At 38.3% G+C, this 20,667-nt stretch overlaps 1 protein-coding gene across 6 annotated transcripts in view; it reads left to right on the forward strand.

Moving 5' to 3' along the window:
• Positions 1–1,203: 1,203 nt before the first annotated feature.
• POLR3B (RNA polymerase III subunit B) overlaps positions 1,204–20,667 on the forward strand; it is a 69,989-nt gene continuing 50,525 nt past the window's right edge. For all 6 annotated transcript variants that reach the window (XM_063308541.1, XM_063308543.1, XM_063308545.1 and 3 more), the window contains exons 1-11: positions 1,204–1,297; positions 2,844–2,876; positions 3,718–3,774; positions 3,865–3,929; positions 4,585–4,660; positions 5,063–5,163; positions 9,360–9,451; positions 11,233–11,350; positions 12,854–12,962; positions 18,084–18,206; positions 19,210–19,326. In XM_063308541.1, the coding sequence (XP_063164611.1) occupies positions 1,232–1,297; positions 2,844–2,876; positions 3,718–3,774; positions 3,865–3,929; positions 4,585–4,660; positions 5,063–5,163; positions 9,360–9,451; positions 11,233–11,350; positions 12,854–12,962; positions 18,084–18,206; positions 19,210–19,326 (957 nt within the window). In that variant the 5' untranslated portion in view covers positions 1,204–1,231. The remainder of the gene's footprint in view (positions 1,298–2,843; positions 2,877–3,717; positions 3,775–3,864; positions 3,930–4,584; positions 4,661–5,062; positions 5,164–9,359; positions 9,452–11,232; positions 11,351–12,853; positions 12,963–18,083; positions 18,207–19,209; positions 19,327–20,667) is intronic.

The following is a 20,667-nucleotide window of genomic DNA, read 5'->3' on the forward strand; positions in this document are numbered from 1 at the left end:
CTAGAAATAAGTCATGCAAATCAGTCAACTGCAGATTGCATACTGTAAGAATTTGTATGGAAGTTATATTTACGTATTTCTCTTCAAAGGTATACTGTTAAAAGGAAGCCTCTGCAAATATTAATGTAAAACCAAGTGTAAACATAAAAAAGATACTGCTGTTGCTCTACAATTGAGGATTCTCTGATTCTCTGAAGTCTTGCAACCCCTTTAAAATGATGTCTGACTGACCACACTCCATCCATACACAAAATTAATGATTTCAAAAGTTTTAGAATGGGCCTAGAAATAAATATGCCAACTATGTTAATACAGTAGTTACACTTTATATAGTAAAAAGAAATGTACAACTTTATAAAATGGATAAAAATGCTGAACTTTACTGATGCATACACCATACAGATACTCCAAAGACTATGGATTTCTTACTATATGCCATGCAGCAGAGATGCCACAAGCACAGGACATTGTGCAACTTAATCCCTGAGTGCCTTTGGCTAATCATCTCTTTGACCAGCCTGTTCACAGGGTTATATACCTTATAGGTATAAGTTTGTTAAATAAATAAAATAACTGGGATTCTACAATCTGGGCAACAACCTGATAGCACATAGAAACACAGAAAATGCTTAACTCTCTGCTACTTGTTCTCCAGATTTTTGCAGTACAGGCATGATCTAGTTGGTATACCTTGTTAGGCTTCTGAAGGAAGCCTATAGATAGGATATATATCTATGAAACAAATAAAGCCTGGCCATTATGTGTCACATGCAGCTGGCACATACGTTTAGGCTCTAAAGCAGTATCTCTCAAACTTGGCAACTTTAAGATGTGTGGACTTCAACTCCCAGAATTCCCCAGCCAACCATCACGTTGCTCTAAAGGATGGTCTGTACAAAACACTGTTTCTAACTATTTTGACTTACCTGTTTAATTTATTAATTGCTTTTCAATCTTATCCGAAAGAATAGTGGGCTGGAAGGATTAGGATGGGGTAAATGAGCTCTGCTCTTGGCAAGATACCTTCATCCAAGGAGCCAATTACACCCACGGACTGCAACAGATATCTAATTCTGATCAAGCGATTTCACTTTCTCACGACTGGCGTGCTTTAGTAGCTCATTGAACGGAACCTCTTTTCAGCTCGCGAGTTGCGGAGGGGACAGATTTCAGCGATACACGCATGCGCCGAACGCAGTAAACGCCGGGTCTGCAGGGGTCGTTCTGCAGCATGGATGCGGCAGAGTTAGGAATTTTTACTCCCGAACAAGCGGCGGCTCCGGTAAATACGGTGGAGGTGAGTGAAAGCAGCGGGCCCGAAACAAAATAGCGGTCGTGGAAGCTTGAAACTTTAAAAACCTGCTGAGAAAACAAAATTGAGAGTGTAAATGTAGCTTCAAAGGGTTCTGATTACAGTGTCCTTTTCTGACCCCTTTTTTACTATTGGAGGAGGATATAAGAGACACATTAGTCACCCTGCAAGGTGAAGCATAGAGTAGGTCGTTTACATGGGGTCAGACCTTTTTCCTTCTCAGCATCCTGGTGATTAGAAGGGGAATCAGTCTCCAGACAAGCAGGGCTATCCTTGATAAATTTCTCAGCTTTCTAAGAAGATTGACTTGTCTTCCTTGGGCTGATTAGTAGATTTGCTGCTATCAGTGTTCCTGTATCTATGATTCTGTATTCCCGAACCAGTAGATTTAATTCATTTCTGCTTTTGGCCTTAAGTGGGTTGCAAGGTGCTACCTCTTATCTCCCATACTCCTCTTCCTAGAGATCTTAGGTCAGAAGTTCTGGAAATGTAACATCCCTAGACTTTGTTGGAGTATGAGGAATCCCAGATGAAGCAGCTGTTGCTCCAGCCAGTATTGCTGTCTCATGTTTGATCAGAGCAGTTTTGTTTCACCAATGAACAGTGATGCTCATGGGTACTTCAATAACATTAGGTGCCTGTGAATCTCTCACACACATGCACTTTATCTGTGGTCTTTCTTAACACATTCCTCCCAGAATAAAAGACTTAAGTAATATAGATTGAAATTGATTACTAGCCATTTTTCAGAAAGTTACTTTTGCTAATCCTGATTGAATTAGGAAAACATGGGTCACTTATAGAAGCAATGAAGGAAAAAAACTAATGGGAGAGTTCATTTGCCAAGGTAAGCCAACATGTCCAAGAATTCTGGTCTGGTTTACTGGGAATGAGTCACCATGTTGCTTAATAACTTCTGCTTGACTTTAGGTTTCTGATCCTAGCTTATGAAGAGAAGCTAGAACTTCTGGTTTGCAGTTCATGGTATCTTCCATGCTTTGTTTAGTCTCCATTTGACAACAGGAGCCATTTAGGAATAATCCAGAATTGGGCACCAACATGAAAGCTCCTTCACAATAATCCCTAATTCTTAGACATCTGAAATGAACTGTTATGTATGAACAAGATCATATTATATTTACATTGGTTTGAAGGCCATGATTTAGCTACCTTGCTAAAATAGCATGGTTTGAAGACCACTAGCCACCTTACTAAATAGGGAGTTCTAAATCTGATCAAAATCTGAATGAGAAATCTGTTAGAAGTCCAGTACTTTTAAAATTCTGTAGAATAAGAAATAAAAGTATAAATGAGCTAAGCTTGCAATCTTATGTACGTTTGTTTATTTAACTAACTCAGAAGTTCTAGTAGACCTCCTGGATACATGTTGTAATAAATATATTTTAGTACATATTTCTATGGATGAGGCATTAATTATAAAACTTTTCATTTAAAAAAAAATAAAAGTTACCTATTTTTCTTGAGCGTTTATTCCTCACCTTTTGACTCTTTTGATGTATTTTGTTTTCAGGAAAAATGGAGATTACTTCCAGCTTTTTTGAAGGTTAGTACAAAGTATTTATATATAGTTGCTGGTTTTACTCAGTTGTTCTCTACAATAATGGGAACATACATTTAAGATAGTATATTCCTGGTGTGCATTTTGTTATTTCTTCATCTGGACTATTAATTCTTTCCTTCTGTAATACTGTATCTTCTGTAATATTACATTTTTTCCTTTTAATTTTACTCTCTCAGATTTATTTAGGAATTAAACTTAGAGAGTTTATGTGGGCTGAAAGGTAGTATAATTACAGCCAATAGGAGTTATGTAGTTTGGTTACTTTCATGTTTTGTATTATTTGTTTGTATTATTAGCTTTATCTGTATTTTAAAATAACTACTGGATCAGAAGGAAGATCTGTTTTATCCTCTTTATCTTAAGGGCCAACTAGTTCATTACAAGCAGGGCTTGAGAGTAATAGTCTTCTCATGCTGTTGTACTTCAGCAAATAGTGTTACTAGAGGCCTGCTCTCCCTGATTCTAGAAGGTACAGTCCAAGTTTCCTTTAAAAAACGATTTTCTGATACATGTGTGTTATCTTCACTTTTTATGTTTTAAAAGTATGCTAAGAAACCTAATATGAGAAGCACTATATATGTAGTTATTATAAACGATAGATCTAAACGTCCATGCACATCTCATAATTTATGCTATGAAACTAATACATTGCCAGGATGGCTGAATTATTGTCTGCAAAACCAAATTCATATTTTAAGTAATTTAAGACGTGGAAATCCTTCAAGTAAAACTTCGAAGTATTAAATGAGATTTAAGCAGTTCAAAAGTTCTACTCTTTTTTTTTTCCTTCACTGAAGGTAATCTTCCTTTGTGGTTATTTTAGGTGAAAGGACTTGTAAAGCAACATATAGATTCATTCAATTATTTCATCAGTGTAGAGGTAAGCCATTTTGTTTAACTGAATATTAAAACCTGTAGTATATAGCATACCCTGCAACGTTATGTAAACCTTAACTTATTTCATTTCCAGATAAAGAAAATAATGAAAGCCAATGAAAAAATTACAAGTGATGCTGACCCAATGTGGTATTTAAAGTAAGCCTAAATTTTATTCTGGTTGTAGATTAAATAACCTGAATTAGCTTCTATGCAGGCTTTAGTTTAATCCATGAAAATCCGCTGCAAAATCTTATATGAAGTGCTGCAAATGTGCAAAATAACATACGATATAATTGATTTAGCTAAACTGGATTAAGTGGCAATATGGTTTTCCTCCAGATGATAGATTTAATAAAAATCAGTTTTCTTTTTTCTTGCAGTTAAATATCATTTGTAATATTTAGTCTGATTTTTCTAAATATTCATAATTGGTTTTAGTAAATGGAAATATAATAACATTAAACTTGAACTATATATTTGGCAACTGATTCATATTCTACTAGAGTCAGTTTGGTCTAGTGGTTAAGGTGCTGGGCTAGAAACCAGGAGACTGTGAGTTCTAGTCCTGCCTTAGGCATGAAAGCCAGCTGGGTGACCTTGGGCCAGTCACTCACTCTCAGCCCAACTCACCTCACAGGGTGGTGGTTGTGGGGAAAATAGGAGGAGGAAGGAGTATTAGGTATGTTTACCACCTTGAGTTATTTATAAAAATAAGGCGGGATAAAAATAAAATAAATAAACTTGAACTATATATTTGGCAATTGATTCATATTCCACCTTTAATTATGTTTTATTGGGTCTTACCTTGCAGATATCTCAATATCTATGTGGGTACTCCAGATGTTGAAGAAAGCTTCAATGTAACAAGACCTGTTTCTCCTCATGAGGTATCTGCTTCTATTCAGCATTTCACTTTAGAATTTTTCTGAGAACTAGTGAATTAGAGTTTGAATTTATAATAAGCTCTTAGTTAATAGACTGGGGGTAGGGGGCATAGTCTGTTAAAGTAGAATGAGAGTGTACCTGCATGTATGTAACAAATTTTTATGCGTATAATGTTTGCACAGATTTTGACAATTACATCTGAAATCTGCTAAACTGGATCCACTAATCCACTCTACTATAATATTGTAGTTTACTCTAATAGTATGGTTTACTCTAATGACATCTATATTGCTATAAGTAAAATCCTAGCAGTTAAAAAAATACGGTAGTCTCTTGGAGAAGCTTTGAAGGAGTGTTGAAGACTTCCACATATGGAAAGTTTATTTTATTTTTTTCTTTTTAAGTGTCGCTTGAGAGATATGACTTACTCTGCCCCAATTACAGTGGACATTGAATATACTCGAGGCAGTCAAAGAATTATTCGTAATGCATTACCTGTTGGCAGGTAAGAAACTAATATTAGGGTTAGTTAACACATAGTTTGAAAATAGTTAGAAACTGTACTTAATAATGTGGATGGCCTTGATCTGAACAGACAGCAAGATTGCAACCAGCACTTTTATGGACAACTGCTGTAAGACTGGTCATTTTCACCGGACTGTGAAAGGGAGGCATATGTTAGTCCAGCACTTTGAATTTAATCTACCTTAACATTAGACTATTCACAATAACTCTACCTGATGGAACTCTTCCTACTTGTGTCCAGGTAGTAGCTTGAATGTGGCAAGTATGCAGTGGTAGGTCTCTACTCCCAGGAATAGAATTCATGAATAAGGCAGTCTGTGCTTGAGCTATTCTTTGTGACTACCCTCCTAATCACAGAAAGTCGTACTGAGCCAGGGTTGTTTTTTAGAAGTTTGTTACCTTAGATGGCAGATCCTTGCAGTCTGACTTCATACTGAAGTCAAGTACCAGCTGTAGCCCCTAAGTCAGTGTTTCTCAATGTCAGCAAGTTTAAGATGTCTTGTTGGGGAATTCTGGGAGTTGAAGTCCATACATCTTAAAGTTGCTAAGGTTGAGAAACACTGACCTAGGTGATGGGTGGATATTCCTGTTTGCCAGTTGAATAACACAAGGTGAAAGGGAGCATGTCTGCAATGACAGCCTATCCTAGTAGAGGGTGATCATGATTGCAGAAATGTATTGAGTATGGAAAGGGAGCTGGATCATCTCCAGGAGGAAGGAACTTAGAAGTCCAGCAAAAGTTCCACCTTCAGCAGTACCAATAGCCAAGGCATGGATTCACAGAAGAGGTATTTTTTTTGGCAAGCTCAAGCATGCTAACCTTGTCTGGAAGAAACATGTGTCATATGTTGCTAGCCAGAAGAAAATAACCACCTGTTAACTAGCAGGTCAGAAGGTTCCATTCTGTGATACCTTAGTGTATCCATGGAAGGCAAGATAACGGACACACTCCTATTTTGGGCAATCAGTGCCAGAATCTGGCCAGACATGATAACATGTGCCCAGCAGTAAAATCCTTTCAAGCAAGAGGGTGTTCTCCAGGGCAGGTTATATGGTTAAGATGAACTTCCCCTTGTTGGAATGTCCCACCTGTTACCTGAGAAGGACTGAGGGTGACCCCACCCCCTCCTTCAGATTGTTGGCAGTAGCTTGCCCACCATCCCAATAGCCAGCACTGATCAGTGGGTGTTGTCCCTTAGACACCAACTAACCTGAGTCATACTCCAAGCTAGTCACTGATTGGTATAAAGAAGTCATATTGAAGTGATCTTTGGCTTGCATCTCCTGAGAAATGCATAGTTTATGGAGGAGATCCTATATAGCTCAGTAAGATGTTCCTCTAGTTCCAGAAATAACCCTTGATTAACACTGGATGGAAAACGACATATAACTCACATGGGTTTCTCTGCAGCAGCACTTGAGTTGCTCACACTAAATGGACTTACCACATGTCTCCCTGTTAGTCTCTATATAAACCTAGTTGCACTGGGATTCAGCCACCACTTATCCAAAAATGGCCCACCCACCAATAGTGCTGTTGCTGAGCCCCAGTCAACAACCCAACTGGGTCAGATAGGGTCTAGCATCATGGCTAGTAGATTACAGTCTGAACAGCAGATGAAGAGAGAAGTATCCACAGGTCCAGAAGTGAAGATACTTTTTAAAAAGAGTTTCTTTGCTATAAGGTTAGATTTTATATGGGTAGATTTGCGATCATGTGGCATGCTGAAGAAAGTAGGTAAATTAAAGATGTGTGCATGTTTCACACACAAATTTTGGTGATACTGGGAGCTGTAGATTCATAGATTGCTAGTATGGGCCAATATGTTGTCTATTCAAAAAGACTTCTTTAAGCTGATTTTGGTGGACTCTTATACTATTAATGCGGACCTTATGCATTTTAGAAGGCAGAGAAGACAATGCTGGTTTGTTCTTTGGTCTTGTTAAACTTCAAGGCATATTTAAAGAACTAAAAAGACTTTATGTCAGTTTGGTTGCTGGTTTGTACATAGTATGTTGGTTGTGTTTTGTTGATGAGCTGCTAGTGCATTTAAATGCTGATATTATACTGGTAAAATACTAGTAATGAGTGATGGTCAGCATCTTTCATTTCGCTTTTGTAATGCTAATGAATGCTATTCATGTAATTAAGCAGCAGCACCAGCCCTTTCTTTTGCAACCAGCAGCCACCTTAATGCAATCAGAAAATCAAGCATAACAAAGAACAGCTTAGACACTTACTTTATGTTGGGTCTTATGCCTAGTAGACAGGTGACAAAATCTCCATGTCCATCTGCTACAGGGGGTTGATAGTGACTGTTGGCTGTGCAACCCAACTTACATATCTTGTGCATAGTACTTTTGCATCATTGCAAGCAGCAATCATCCTTTGGAGGAATAGCTCTTAAGCTGGAGATAATGTTCTAGTCTGATAGGCATTGGCATTGGTGGAGAGGAAACAAAATAAGATTTAAAAACTTCAGCATGAGTAGGGTCTCTGATTTGATTGGTCCTTTTGGGTCTTGAGCTTGTGTGAATTGATGGATAGGTAGTTAGATATAGAAATGCAATTAAAATCTTTCCTGCAAAGTTGGCTCTGTTAGTATCAATACAGTAGCATTATTACAATTTGTTTTATCTTCTTTCAAATGGTTGCTCTTGATTTCCTACATGTCACTTGCATTTTCTTTCATATTTTCATTTCAGGCAATTGGGTTAGTTACTTATACAGCTTTGTGTATATAAATATAGATTTTTTAATTCCATATAACAACTCTTTCTGCTTTCTCTACTTTGTGCCTCTGGGATATCGGTGCCAAATTTGCACATGCATAATTAGATTTCTCTGTACCAAATGAATGAACCTTCTAAATTACAAACTCAGGAATTAGGTTACAGGTAGTCCTCGTTTAGCAAGTGCCTCATTTAGCAACCATTTGCAGTTACGACAGTGATGAGAAAGTAACTTTGCAACCAATCCTCGCATTTATGACATTTGCAGGTCTGTAGAGCAAAGGAAAGCTGAAGTAAGTTCTTAAATAGTTGTGGTTTCACTCAGTGACTGCTCCACTTAATGACTGAGCTACTGGTCCCAATTGTCACTAAATGAGGACTACCTGTTTTTGTATATTTTGTATATTGCTGCTCTAAGATGATTGACACATTAAGCTGTTTATCTCTAGCAAATAAATAACCATGCTGTCTCAGGGGACATTGTTGGAAGCTGAGTATCTGAACTGAATTGCAGAGATAGCATTTAAGATGTAGATGTCAATTCCAAAAAGGGTTTTAGGCATAAAAAAACTAACAAATGTTTTTAAAATGCATTGATAATTTTTTTTTTAACACTGAGAGTGGGAAGTGAGAAACACTCAAAATTGCCGAAGCCCACTTTGCCATGTGATGCCATGTTGGTACACAGCATGATTGTGGCAACGCTGTGGAAATGCCTGTAATTAGCTTAAGTGCTGGAGCTCCTTTATATCAAATTAATTCAGGTTTTGTGATGTGGTAATTTCCTGTATCACTGTTGCTGTGATTACCGCCAAATGGACACCATCTTGCCCTTTGCTTATCTGGCTAAAGAAATTAATATATTTCCAATACTTGCCAATATTCGCTGCATTGATGCATAATCAGTTTGAGTTTCTAATCTAATTAAAAACAGGTCATCAATATATTTTGACCACTCTTTGTAAGCAGATGTGAAATATGGAAAGCTGCAAGGGAAGGATATGAAGAATACTTCCACGTACCATTTCCAAGCATTTATATCTCATTATTTGATTTCCTGGTTATGTATCTCCTAAGGCCTACTTGTTATAAGAACTGTATTTATAACAATCCAAAAGGTCTTATAAACTGATTTGGCAGGTAAAGGATCAATAAAATTGCTTCTTTCTGCATTGTATGATTGGCTGCCCACTAATGTAAATAGCGTTGGCATAATCCAAGTCATAGTCGATCTATGTTAATGCTTTGCCTTGACAATGAAATAGAGGATTTCTCTGTTCAAATACAAATACAAAGGTATTGTGTATTATCTGAAACTAGGAAAAAAGAGAGTGGCTGTCACAATTATTATCTGGCTTACTATTTTTCTAGTGGTATTTGGATAACCTGTCTGAAAGACAGGCTGGTAAACCATTAATCTGATACTATTTTCTTTTCTTACAGGATGCCAATAATGTTGCGCAGTTCCAATTGTGTTCTCACTGGGAAGACTCCAGCAGAATTTGCAAAGCTTAATGAATGTCCTTTAGATCCAGGTTCCAAACTGGTTTTCTAACATTCTTTGCTATTTTTAATTAAGCACTGATTCCTTTTAACATAGTACTTAGTAAGGTCTTGCAATGCATGAATTATTGTGGAATCTGAGGTTTTCCAATTTGCAATAATCAAAACAGTTACTAAGTCTCCCATCCAAGAATAGAGCAGCATGTGATTTGCTTGTATTTAGCTTAGTCTTAGCCTAGTACTCCTTAAATTTGCTCAGATTTATTTATTTATTTTTAGCATATTTATATAGCTGCCCATCTCACAAACACGTGACTCTAGGCAGTGTACAACACAACAACAGTTAAAACTCCATAATAACCTAAAAACAATAAAAATAAATAAAATAAAAAGATAAAATAAAAAAGATAAAACCCAAGAAATTGGAGGTACAAACATCACTTAATCTCATACAGCCACCTTTCATGCTCTCCCTGGGATCCCCAAGGCTGGTGAAAAAACATGTTTTCAGGGCCTTCTGGAAGGCTAACAGAGATGGGGCCAACCTCACCTTGGGGGGAAAGATGTTCCAGAGGACGGGGGCCACAGCAGAAAAGGCACGCCACCTGGATCCTGCCAGATGGAGATCCTTTGGAGATGCAACCCGCAGCATTCCCCTCCTGCCTGACCTGGTGGGACAGGTAGATGTAATCGGGAACAGGCAGTCCCTCAAATAACTTGGTCCGATGCCATGCAGGGTTTTAAAGGTCAAATCCAGTACCTTAAATTGCACTTGGAAGCAAACTGGCAACCAATGCAGCTCGCAGAACAGAGATATAACCTTTACCCTCCTAGGGGCACACACAACTGTCCACACAGCTGCATTCTGCTGAAGCTTCCGGGTGTTCTTCAAGGGCAGCCCCATGTAGAACTCATTACGGTAATCCATTCTGGTAGGGACCAGGGTGTGAATGACCATGAGTAGAGCCTCATGGCCCAGGAAGGGGTGCAACTGTCACACAACACAAAGCTGTGCAAAGGCCCTTCTAGCCATGACTGCCACCTTGAGCAGCAGTTGTGAGTCTAAAAGGACTCCCAGATTGTGCGCTGGGTCTGTCTGGTACAGTGCCACCCCAACCAGTACCAAAGATGGTAAAGTCCCAGAACCAGAAGACCCAAAAACCGAGAGCCACTCAGTCTTGCTAGAGTTCAGCTGAAGCCTCTTGTTCCCATCCAGACCCCTACAGCCTCCAGGCATTGGTACAAGACATCAACCGCATCACTTAGTTCACCAGGGACGGGGATACATAACTGGGTATCATCATATTAATGATACCTCATCCCATGGCGACAGATGGTCTCACCCAGCAGCTTCACGTAGATGTTAAATTGAAGTGGAGAGAGTACTGAACTCTGCGGAACCCCACATAATAAGGGTCAAGGGCGGGACCTCTCAACACCGACTGGTGCTGGCCCCACAGAAGGGAGGTGAACCAGTAAAATACTGTGCCACCCACTCCCAGCCCACAGAGCCGATCCAGGAGGATACCATGGTCGATGGTACTGAAGGCTGCCAAGAGGTCAAGCAGAGCAAAGACAAATGCAGTACCCCAGTCCCACCCCCACTAGAGATCATCTAAAAGTGCGACCGATGCTATCTCTGTCCCAGGCCTGAATCCCAACTGAAAGGTGTCCAGATAATCCACTTCATCCAGGGATTTATTAACTTATATTGCTGAGGGTTCAGGAAATTCCAAATAAATATTTCAAAATTATACAAATCTTGCTAGTTAGATTTCAGTAACAGAATAAACGTTCATCTTCCATTTGATAGGTGGCTACTTCATTGTCAAAGGGGTGGAAAAGGTCATTCTTATTCAAGAGCAGTTATCAAAAAACCGAATAATAGTGGAAGCTGATAGAAAAGGAACAGTTGGTGCATCAGTTATCAGGTAAAAGAATTGCTGAATAACTGTCTCTTATGTTAAGTCTGTCTGTGGTTCAGAAAGATGTTTTAGGATTATTCCAAGAACCTGGACATGTTGGGGGGAGAGTTCTTTTTTCTTGTTTTTTCCTTTCAAATAGCACGTCCACTTCCCAACAAAATACCCTATCACAAACCTCTCTGGAAAGTGCCATGTTCAAAAGAGGCTCTCCATGCCATTGTTGGGAAGTGGCATAAGTGTTGCTAACGGCAGATCCATGGGGCACATGCCACAGGTATTTATTTATGGTCCTGGTTCTTCTGGCTGCATATCTGATCAATTTTTAGTGGGCGTGCCTGTCTTACTCTCTTGCAAATGCAAGGGGAACAAAATCAAGGAAAAGCTTACTGAAGTTGGGTAGATCCTGAATTAACTGAATGATAAAAGAAAGGAAGGTGGGAGAATAGCTGGGAGAGGAATATATAGCAATAGCATTTAAGGAGGTAGATATTTGTGGGATGTTAGTCTTCTCTAAAAGGGCTACAACTTCTTTACAGAGTCCCTTTGTTTTTGTAGGTCGATCTCCTTTAGCTCCCTGGCTCATGTGCTTTTGATGGCCCTAGGCAATTAATTTCTCCCTCAAATGTAATAATTGTTGAAAACTAGTTACTACCCAACTAGGTTGTATCAGGTGGAATATCAGAGCAGGACTGAAGGAGTCCACTTTAAATCTTTCCTCCGTCATGAAGATTTCCCCCTGCTGCTGTTTCCTGTCCTTCAAAATGGCATTCCTTCTTCAGAGCATTATCCAAGCGGGAAGATGGCAGACCAAATTCCAATTGCCTGTCCCACTGTCCCCTCCTTCTGATTGGTCTACTTTTCTAACAGCCCCCCCAGGGTCCTTAGCTCTTCCCCCTTATCTTCCCAGCTCTCCTGATAATCTCCAATGTCCTTCATAACCAGTTTCATCCTCCACCTCCCATTTAGCATTCACTCACATTTCTCTCAACTTTGCTGGTACCACTCAATCCACTATCTCTGTCCCTCATCCACTTTTCCTCTCTTCTTCACCACCATTGTTTTTCCTGTTCCAATCAACTAAGTCCAGGTTCCTCTGCTGTCGAACCCCTGGCATACTTGTCTCAGTCTGCAAGTCCAACTTAGTCACATACTCTGCCACCAGCTTCTATTGCTTGGCTTCTCTCTCTGGTTAACCAATGGCCAGTCTCTCACTCCCACTGACTGGCAGCTCACTATGACTTTTCCTGCTGCCAATCAATCTTTTTGGCTATTCCTGGCCTGACAGTTATAGTTGGCAAAACTTGTCTTCTCTCTGGATCTCCTCCTCATTCAGCACAGCCAAAAATAGAGAAATGGTTGGTACAATAGCTGGTTTTCAATTTTAACAGCAACCTATTTTGGAGCTATGAAATTCCAAATATACAAGAAGTCTTAAGATTTTTTTCCTCTCTATAAATAAAAAGTATAAATATTAATGGCATGTTCCTTTTTTTTTTAACAAATGCCTAGCTCTACACATGAAAAGAAGAGCAGAACAAATATAACCATGAAGCAAGGAAGGTTTTATCTGAAGCATAACACCCTTTCAGAAGATATTCCTATAGCAATAATCTTTAAGGTACTTTAAGAACAAACACCATAATAATGATATTGCTCATAAAAGAACTTCAGAAATTTGAAAAAATTTAAAATGATGTGACAAATTTAGCTCTTATCCACTGATTTTGTTTGGGTCTGTTGTTTTTATCCAACCTTTTCCAACCAAATATTTTTTAAAATGTGTTCTGACTGCAGTTCTCAGAAAATATCTGGAGAATGCTTGGATGGGAAAGGCTGTCTTAGCAACATGTTCCATATTGTAGTGGTTGTAAAAACACTTTTATTCATTGGTTTTGAGCACTTGGGTTGTATTTGGACATTGTCCAAATGTTCATATTGTTGTCTGCTTTTATCTCTTTATAAGAGGAGAGCAAAAGGAGAATTGAAGGAGAAAATGTCTTGGGTAGATGGAAAATAAGATGTGACTGACAAAGGAAGAAAAACGTGTAAAAGGATGAGGCACAGGACTGGGAAACATGACACCCTGTGATACCTTCCTATTTCCTTGCCTATGTGACTAAATAAAAAGTTGACTTACTAGAGGCAAAGGATCCACCTTTAGCATCAAATCTGTTTGCAGTCCCAAAAAGGTGGAGGAGTACACTGGGCATGAATGGACCCTATTTGCCTTCTGCTATATGGGTGTTTTGTGTCTTGCCAGGCCCGCTAGAGCATCCATTTTGTGAACAGTTAAGTCTCCTATGACAGCCATTTTGTGAGTGTCATCATCACAAGCTCTCAAAACTCCTCATATAGTCCCAGACAAAAAAAGGTTGCCTATTTGTGATTGAGCAAGTAATGATACTTGAGGATGACAGATGTTGCCAGTGCCTATACAGACTGACCAGATTTTTGAACCCTTTATTGATTGGAAATTTGTTATTAACTATTTCGGAGAGAGTTTTAATACTGTTCTCAACTCAAAATATGCTAAAATGCACCTAGAGGTGTACCTTCTGAAAGAAAATATATACAGAAATGAATGCTTGAAAGAAAATGAATATTTTTTGTAGATATTTTTAAGGCAGTCTCTTGATTAAATTGACATATTTCCTTGTGGAGAAGCTGCTGGCCAAATTGGGTCCATCTTAAGTTCATTTATTATACCTTGGAAATTCTGCAAGACAGTAACCTAAAGAAGCCTTCCATAGTCTTATATCCTTTAGATGTGTTGGATTACAACTTCCATCTGCCCCAGCCAACTCATCAGGGAATCACACTGGGAAACGCGGCTCTAAATAGATCTGAAAAGCTTTGCCAGAAGAGGGCAGTGCTTGATTGCAATACAACAACCAAAATAATGGAGTGAAAAGTTATCTTTAGGGATTAAGACTTTGTGTGTTTTTTGGTTTTAACAGTATAAAGTGTATGTCCTGATAAGAAAGAAAATTATCCAATTCATTTTGCCAGGTCTTTAACAAATTATTTGTTCACATACATCAGAGAACGGCATCAAATGTTCTGAAAGCATGTAACTGTATTAACTACTTTGTGTTTTAGTAACTATGAATTTAAATTTTACCTTTGTGCTACATGCAACAATATATTTTTCATGAAAGTAAATGTTTCTTAGAGCAGTGTACATGTTTAGGGGGTAAAACTCTAGTGTTGTGAATTAAATTTATACTGTTACTGCCTGTAATCCTGTCTGTATGGATAGCATTTTAAATATAGGGAATGGATAAATATTCTGCTGGTAGTATGGGCAGTAGGATGGTTAAAATAAGAGCAGGTTGACTTTGTAGAGTTTGAATGGTACGATAATACAATCTTGGTTATACTATCATACTTTGGATTTGACTTGTAAAACCTTTTTAGAAATTGACTGTCACTACCTTCATTCAGGAATAATTTGAAATAAATGTTGCTGTTGGTGTTTATATCATACATGAACAGCGACTAACCTTTAGATAGTATTTTAATATATGGTGATTTGCAAATATCTATCTGTCTGTCTATGGGTATTTGTGTAAAAACAGGTTACTTGTACTGATTAAAACCCCAAACAATCCTGAGCAACTGTCTTCATCTTTCTTGGATGAGTATGAGGTATGAATGCTGTACCAGTGAACAAAGGTGAAATAATGTATGGTGAAGTAATTTTCCCAAAGAACTGTTTCCTGACACTTAACATACAGCGTTTTTTCAAAGAACTGTAGTACACATTCATAACTTAGAAATTCTTTGAACGTAATTGGAAGTATTCTCTTAGATATTCGCTAATACTTTTCAGTTTGTTGGGGACTAGATAAAAATAGCTTTCTGTGTTGAGGGGTTTCTTTTTATTACCAGCTCTGCCACACATTCCCTAGCAAATCATCTGAATCATGGCTTGGTGGATTCTCAGCTGCAGGCCGTCCTGGTAGAAGCACATTATCTTGACCCATTTCAGACTGGCTTTAGAGCAAGCTATAAAGTTAATGCTACCTGGGTCAGCTTGATGGATTTTCTTAGTTTGGGGATCAGTAATGGGAGTGTGTTTCTGTTGCTTCTTCTGAACCTCTCAGTTTTCAGTAGTAGTTATTCTGGTTAATCTGAGAGAATTGGGAATAGAATGCATGGCTTTGTAGTGGTTCCATTCCTATCTCACAGGTAAATTTCAGATGGTGTTGCTTGGAGACAGCTGCTCCTCAAACTGGGAGCTATTATATGGTGTCCCTTGGGAATCCATTCTGTTGCCAATGTTTTTCTAAATAACACTGCCGGGGAAGATCAACAGGATGACACTCATATCTATTTCTCTATGACAGGAAATGGTTTAGCTCTTCTGAACGCCTGTCTGTAATTACTAATTCCTGAGTGAGGGTAACAAAACGGAATCCAGACAAAATGCTTGTTGCAAGGAGTCATAATTGTAGGGCCAGGGGTGTAGATTTGCTTGTTCTGAATGGGATTACAGCCTCCCAGAAGGAGTAGGTGCACAATTTGGGTTGCTTCTGGATGCAACTCGCCCTGGTTTTCCAGACTGAGGAAATGGACAGGAGCACCTTTTAACAGCTTCAGTTGATCAACCAACTGTATCCCTTTCTGAAAACTGATAATCTAACATCCAGTCTTCTCTATAGTAATGCACTTCGTGTGGTGCTGCTTTTGTATCTAGTCTGGCAACTTCAGTTGAAACAAAATTCAGTACAGTACAGTAGTCAGGTTGATCTTGGGAAGAATGTGAAATGATCACATTACATTTGTGCTTAAAGCACTGTGGTGGCTACTAACGTGTTCTGGGCAAAACACAAAGTGCTGGTCATTACCTTTAAAGCCCTACATGGCTTACATTCTGGCAGTTTAAGAGAATGCCTCATCCATGAACTTCCATTCTTACTGAGAATATCTGAGCAGATTCACTGGCAGTTTCTACAAGTTTACCAGAGAAGAATCTCCTCCTCTGTTGTTGCCCCAGCTTTTTGGGATGTCCTCCCTGGAAAGTTGAGTGGCTGATGATTTTATTCGCTATTAAAAAGGCCTTCAAAACAAATCTTTTGGTGCAGCATTTGACAAAAGAGTTGTAATATTTAATTTTAACCATTCTGCTTATTTTATGTTTGTTTTAATCACTATTGTAAATGTTATCAGTATTTTAACTTTAACATAATTTTTACTGTATCCTGCTGAGAAATTGATAAATAAATATTTTCCAAATACTGAAGTCTAGCCCACACAGTCACTAGCAGCTCCATCTTTCAGAGGCTTTTGAGATTTTCAAATGTGAACCTGCAGGAAAAGAGAAGTACAGCTCAAAAGTACTCATATGCTGGTGACTACTGCCTCCCAGCCATTTGGTGGCCACAGACTAAAAGTAAAGACTAACAACCTGTAAAGGAAACAAAAGCAGAATCAAGCACCTTTTTAAAGAGAAATAAAGAACATCAGCTAACATCTTGAGGTAGGCAATTCCACATAGTCCAGTGCAACCAAGCAAGCCCCTTCCTTGCACTATTATTTGAAGGCAATGCTGCATACAAGAGGTGCTTTTACTGTAGCTGTGCAGTTCTAAAAAATGTAGAGCCCTTCAATTTTATTGAATCCTAACTTCTGTTGTGTTTTTGATACAAATTTTTGATATGGCAGATTTCCAAGCAAATATGTGAAAGCAGAAGCTTTACTATTATCTGTAATTTACGAAGGCCTGCACCACTGGCTGTTGCTTTGAAACACGTTATTTATAGAGAGATTGGGTAGATTGCTTCCTGAAAAGCTCATTTGTAATTTATTAAGCCTTTTTTCAATAGAAAATATAATCAAGTGCTCATGAGCTTGTGGGAAAAAAATAAAATAACATGATTCTAAGAGTAGCGTTCTGTATGAAATCCTAATCTATTTTTATAAAAGTGGGCTCATTACCAGTACTTGGTAATGTTGCATCATGAAGAGGTGGAGCTGGCTCCACTACATTGGTAGATTCTGTACATAAACATGGCAGGTGGTGGTAAAGGTTATAGCCACTGTCGTAATTTCCCACCATACTATGGAATGTTTTTAAATGTTTCTGGGTTTCGTTTTATTTTTTTGTGCCTTCCCATGTGTATCCTGGATTCTCCACGAGGGCAGGTCTATGCTTGCTCAGTGCCCACAGTGGTGTTTGTATGCCATGCACCTGTGCAGTGCTGCATTAACAATCCAGGTTCCTCTTCCATATGCAGCAGTGCTCAGAGGCAGGATTTAGTAGCCTTCAGTAATACCACCTTAAATGCAGCTACTCCGGAGAAGGGGAGTTACATACTGGGAGCTTGATCACTGATAAATTTATACAACTTTACTGGATTACATATATACATGCTCCAATTCCTGTAGCTCTTCATCTGGTTTATTACAGAATAAGCATTTGTCAGTTACTATTTATTAAGACAGTGAGTGTATGATGTTTCTTTTATCTATCAGCCAATAACTTTCTAGCAAAAATATACTGTCCCGCCATTCATCTTTCCTGCTTTTGGTGCTGCTTATCAAGATTTCCTTTTGATTGTTGAGTATGTGCTGCTGCCAATGCCAGATGGCCCTATTTCTGAGAGAACTCGCTTTTGCTTAAGAGTATACTGACTACAATACCAAATTAGCATAAGCAAATGTCAGCAAGTTAACACAAAGCCAACATTCTTTCTCCCCTTCTCTACCTTTTATTTTTCTTCCTCCCTCTTTATAGGCCATGGGTGTTGAGAGTGACCAAGAGATTGTGCAGATGATTGGAACAGAGGAGCGTGTGATGGCTGCATTTGGCCCCAGCTTGGAGGAATGCCAAAAAGCTCAGATTTTCACACAGATGCAGGTGTGTGACATTCAAACAACCATCTATACTGCATTTGCAATGAGAATGGTCATTTTTTTTCCATTTAAAAAATAATGGGTAGCACAGAAGATGCATCAGTCAATCTTTTACCTATCAACCCTCTTTGCTTAATTAGGTCAAGAGTGTAAGTCCATATCGAAAAGCCTGTATCTAAGAGTTGATTGGAAGGGTTGAAGTAATAAAACTCTGGATCACTCCACTAGATGGCAAATGGGGTTTATACATTCTATTCTATTATTATTATTATTATTTAAACTTGTATCATATGAATGGGGGGAGGGGTGGTATTTTAAAATATCCTATCCACGATCTGAAATGGCACACTATGTAATTACTGACACATTTGTCCCATCCACTAGCTGAAATTACTTTGATAGGTAGGAAAAACCTTGTTCATGTACAGTATTTTGACCACATGAATGGGACTCTTAACAGATTTATTGAAATACCTAAAATGAAATCAGACAAACAAAATAAAAATGAATATTCTATACATAAACTGAAGATGTTGCCTTATATTTCAGATTACAATTATTTTAACTGTTCACTTCCATTTTTTTAATAGCAGAAGGAGCCAATATGTTCAGCAGAAAACGCTGAGCCTTTTTAAACAGCAGCCATCTACTGCAGTAATCACTGAAGTGCCATAACTAGAAAAAGAGGTGCTTATCCATACATTGTTAAAATCAAGCTAGGTGATATATTTCCTTAATTGTAAGAGATTAATTTAAAATAACATAGTGTAACAGAGTAATTGTTACTGCTCAGCAATTTCTACCAATCATCTTTTTAAAATAAACTTGTCCTGCTGTCTGGTTTTACTTTTAAAGCAGCTATGTTCTGGCCTGTTGGCTTCCTTGTAAAATAAAATATCTCAATAAATACTGATCTTCCCCGAGGGGAAAAAGTACATGGAAAATGATTCATGATATGTACATAATGATGATAACAGTTTTCAGCGCACAACCTTTTCACTTCACAGGCATTGAAATATTTGGGAAACAAAGTCCGAAGACAGCGAATGTGGGGAGGTCCCAAGAAGACCAAGATGGAGGAAGCAAGAGAGTTGTTGGCAACAACTATTCTTGCCCATGTGCTGGTAAGTTATTTGTTCTTAAACTACAGGGTACTCTCTCTACTTTGCAGGAATGACTAGGGAATGATAGATGAAATGGAATTCAGGAAGAACTGCTGTTCAATTTATTACTGATAGTTTCTGGTGATAGTTTATATATGCAACCATTTATATGCCACCCTACTTCGTAAAACTCAAGGCGGTTTATAAAGTCAACTATAAATCGACACAGAAAAAAGTAATCAATAGTTCCTTGTATATCATTTTAAACAGGAGTAACAGAATTAAATTCTATTAATTTATTGTATTATTCATTTAATGCCAGTATTAATTGGTGTCCTCATTTATAGATTGGTGCATGCAGCAGCTATGCACACCTATGGTGATGAATTTCCAGTCTGTCCTGCTGAATAAATTGTTGATCCTGAGTGGGTTGCAAGGCAGTCCCATTCAGAATTTTTGAGAGAGCTGTACATAATCAGAGAGAGAGATCCAAGTATCTATTAAACCTGAAAAACTCTCTGCCCATTAAATAAAACAGTATTCTCCTTCCTCGTACTACACGTAATAACCACTAAATTGTTATTGCCAGCAATAACAGTAAAGCCATTCATTGATCACATACCTGCATTCTCTCTTCTTTCCTGGTTCACCGTCTCTTCTGTGGCTTGAAGACAGGTATTTTGAATTGAGGACCAGCACTCTGCTCTGCAACACATTAGATATATTGTAAAAAGATACAATTGTTGTTTGTGTTATTGCTATGACCATATGTAATAACAGAGTTATTATAAGCAAAGTCAGCCATAGGTAAATGATCAGGCTAATTGTCTGGCTGGTAGTTTACATAACAATGAATGTACTGCTCTAAGATGACATTAATTCTCTCCAGTACTCTATTCAGCTATAGATAATACTGAGAGGAAATTTGGAGCTTTACACAGAATAATTGAAAGAGAGTTTTCAGAAATATCCTGTGAATTGAAAGCCATTGCCAGATATCAGGAGTTTCGGCAAACTGTGGTACCAGAAAACATGGTGAAGTAATAGAGAAATTGTCTCAGTGGCAGAGGATATGCCAAGACAGGGAATGAAGTGGGGCATTTAAAAAAAGAGATAAACTAAAATCAAAATGGCATCCAAGCATTGGATGCATTGTGGATCAGTTATAAAATCCAAGGACATTGTATCTCAAGGCCCTTGTGGAGAGGAGAGTGGATGTAATAGTTCAGAAGGTTTTCCAGTTAGAGTCTTAGCAGAGAGAGAAAAGTGGCATGAAATAACCTAGTTCTTAGTATTTTCTCTAGTCATAGAGAAGGAAAATGCCAGTTTGGAGAGCCAGTTTGGTCTAGTGGTTAAGGTGCT

Source organism: Candoia aspera, chromosome 7 (assembly GCF_035149785.1).
Source record: "Candoia aspera isolate rCanAsp1 chromosome 7, rCanAsp1.hap2, whole genome shotgun sequence".
Classification (NCBI taxonomy): Eukaryota; Metazoa; Chordata; class Lepidosauria; order Squamata; family Boidae; genus Candoia; species Candoia aspera.